At 51.9% G+C, this 2,557-nt stretch overlaps 1 protein-coding gene across 1 annotated transcript; it reads right to left on the minus strand.

Moving 5' to 3' along the window:
* Window positions 1-1,256: 1,256 nt before the first annotated feature.
* Window positions 1,257-2,490, minus strand: LOC115297518 (zymogen granule membrane protein 16; the record flags this gene model as incomplete). The annotated part of the gene is made up of 2 exons (XM_029945709.1): window positions 1,257-1,685; window positions 2,342-2,490. Coding segments are annotated over 2 exons (465 nt in total), but the record flags the coding sequence as incomplete, so codon positions are not given.
* Between the last annotated feature and the right edge of the window lie 67 nt (window positions 2,491-2,557).

Below are 2,557 nucleotides of genomic sequence, written 5' to 3' on the forward strand. Positions count from 1 at the left end.
GCCATTTGTAGGAAAGTGGATGGACCTTGGGGGTGTCATGCTAAGCGAAATAAGTCAGGCAGAGAAGCATAGATACCATATGTTTGCATTCATAGGTCTGACAGGAGAGACCTGGTAGGGGACCATGGGGAGAGGAAGGGGGAAAGAGAACGGGGGAGAGTGAGGGACACAGATCAAGGGAGACTACTGAATACTGAAAATGAATCATGGACTGAAGGGAGAAGGGGAGGGAGGGGGTGATGGTCATGGTGGGGGGCACTTGTGGGGAGAAACACTGGGTGTTATATGAAAACCAAATTGACAATTATTATTATTAAAAAATTTTTTTAAATTACATGTATACATAATTGTTATCTTTGTCTAATTGGGAAGAAATATGACTCTGTCATTCCCCATGATGTGAATAAATCATTGAGGAGTAATGAGTGACTTCCACCACCCCCAACTACCACCACCAAAAGGCAAAAACCAAAAACTATGGTAATATTAGGACTGGGAACTAGAATCACAAGAATTATTTCCATAGCGACTTAATATATTTGCTGAATCTATCCATCCACTCTGTTGCGTCCCCTGAATGCTAACCAAACCCGAGGTTCCTGGAAGCCCGCCATGGAACTCTACCCCTCTTGAAACGCCCTTTTTTGAGGATAGTCTTGGCAGAGTCCAAGCTGTTGGAGAGGTGGCGGCTTCCTGGGTGAAGATCCCAATTCTGAGGGAGCTAAGCTAAGCAGGGACCATCAGTGCTTATGGGCAAAGGTGGGGAAGAATGAGGCCGGGGGGACAGAGTTCTTGACACAAACTTAGGCCAAGCTTTGGGAGTCACGTGGATTCTGGGAAAGCACAAAGAAAAATGGCCCGGGCCACCCAGAGACAGCCAGTGGGTTAGGACAAGAGAGCCAGGTGCCAGCCTTTTGGTGGGGAGACACTATCTCAAGGGGTGACAAGGGCTGCAGAGCGGACGTCTGCAGTTCGGGCAATAAGCCACAGCCAGCCTCCCTGAGTCTTAGAACTCCAGTTGGCTAAACAGTGTCAGGAGCGATCTTTGAAGCCAAGACTTGGTGCAAGCCAGAATCTTATCCCGACTGATAAATGGGGAAAATGAGCCCGAGACTTTTTCAGCTCTCTCTCTCCCTCCCACTCTTCCCCAGAATGACGTGGACAGAAAGCCAGAAAGGAGATGAGCACATCCACAGCCAGAGTCAGGAGGCGGGTCCTGGCTCCACACACCCACATACACACCACTGACACATAGCGTCAGTTAGGTCGTTTTATTTATTTTTTTTTTAATTGAACCCTGTAGATGGGGTTAGTGATAAGGCGGTTCTGAACCTCAGCTGCAGTGCTCGGCCCAGGGTAAGGCTGCAGTTCAGCAACTGCTGCAGTCACTGGGGTAGGCGTCCCAGTGCAGGCCGATGGCATTGATGAGCGAGCCAGATCTGCCGCTGATGAATCGTAGCACGGTGTTGGGGTACAAGGGGACAGCGTTGAAACTTGTGCCTGTGTCTTTCCCAAAAGGCAGGTACCGGCCCTTGTCAGTCACGAAGACCAACTTCCTCAGGTAGTACTTGTACTTGCCAGACACCTGGATCACTGACTCCCCAGGGTGCAGGAAAATCTCCTCCAGGTCCCCCTGGTTGCCACCCACATAGTCGCTCCACACCTTGCCATAGCGCACCTGGAGGCTAGGGGCAGGGAGAGCAGGGAAGGAAGACTGACACTGAGCAGGGTGACCGGAATTCAGGATCTCGTGGCCTACAAGCAGGGAGACCTGCAAACTGGTGGCAGGGATGACAGACCCCTGCCAGTCCCATGATGTCTGAGGGATGAGAGAGCCCTTGAGATCATACTGCGAACTTCAAGTCATTTTCCCGACAGACAGGCTCAGAGGAATAGTAACTTAGCCAGAGCCCTCCTCCCCCCAGACAGTGGTAGAGCTTCAATTTGAAACCTAGATTCCCACTGTCCCCCCAACCCCTACGTGAAAGAAGCAGATGGGCCTTTCTGGAAGGCTCTCGTGACAGAAGAGACATTGCTGCCCCAGGATCAGAAGGTTACACGTTGGGGAGGGGCGTCAGCAAAGATGGAGGATGCCATGGCGGGGACTTACACGTCAGGGGGACCCAACCTAGCGAGCTTGAGGTGCCCAAGTGGCTGTGGAACATAACTCCCCCCAGGCCACGCACACAGGGCTGCAGGGCTGTTGTAGCACCGGCCTCAGGCCCCAGCCCCTGATAACTTTCACATACCAAGCTATCCCTGGGATTTTTGACTGAAACAGATGTGACCCAAAGTAAGATCAGAGAGGATCCCCAAACCACAGAAACACAAAGAATCTTACCCTACGATGTAGTATCTGTTGACCCGGATGCGGATGGCGGTGATGGGGCCCTCCAGCTGGTAACCAGAATGGGAGAATCGCTGGCCTCCACCGCCTCCATACTCTCCATTGTAGGAAGAGGACCTAGCCTGAACTGGAGGGGACAGGAGGTGTCAGAAGCAGAGATCTCAAGAGCTCCAAGTCCTCCTCACCATCCTGTACCTCCCACACCTCACT

Source organism: Suricata suricatta, chromosome 8 (assembly GCF_006229205.1).
Source record: "Suricata suricatta isolate VVHF042 chromosome 8, meerkat_22Aug2017_6uvM2_HiC, whole genome shotgun sequence".
Classification (NCBI taxonomy): domain Eukaryota; kingdom Metazoa; phylum Chordata; class Mammalia; order Carnivora; family Herpestidae; genus Suricata; species Suricata suricatta.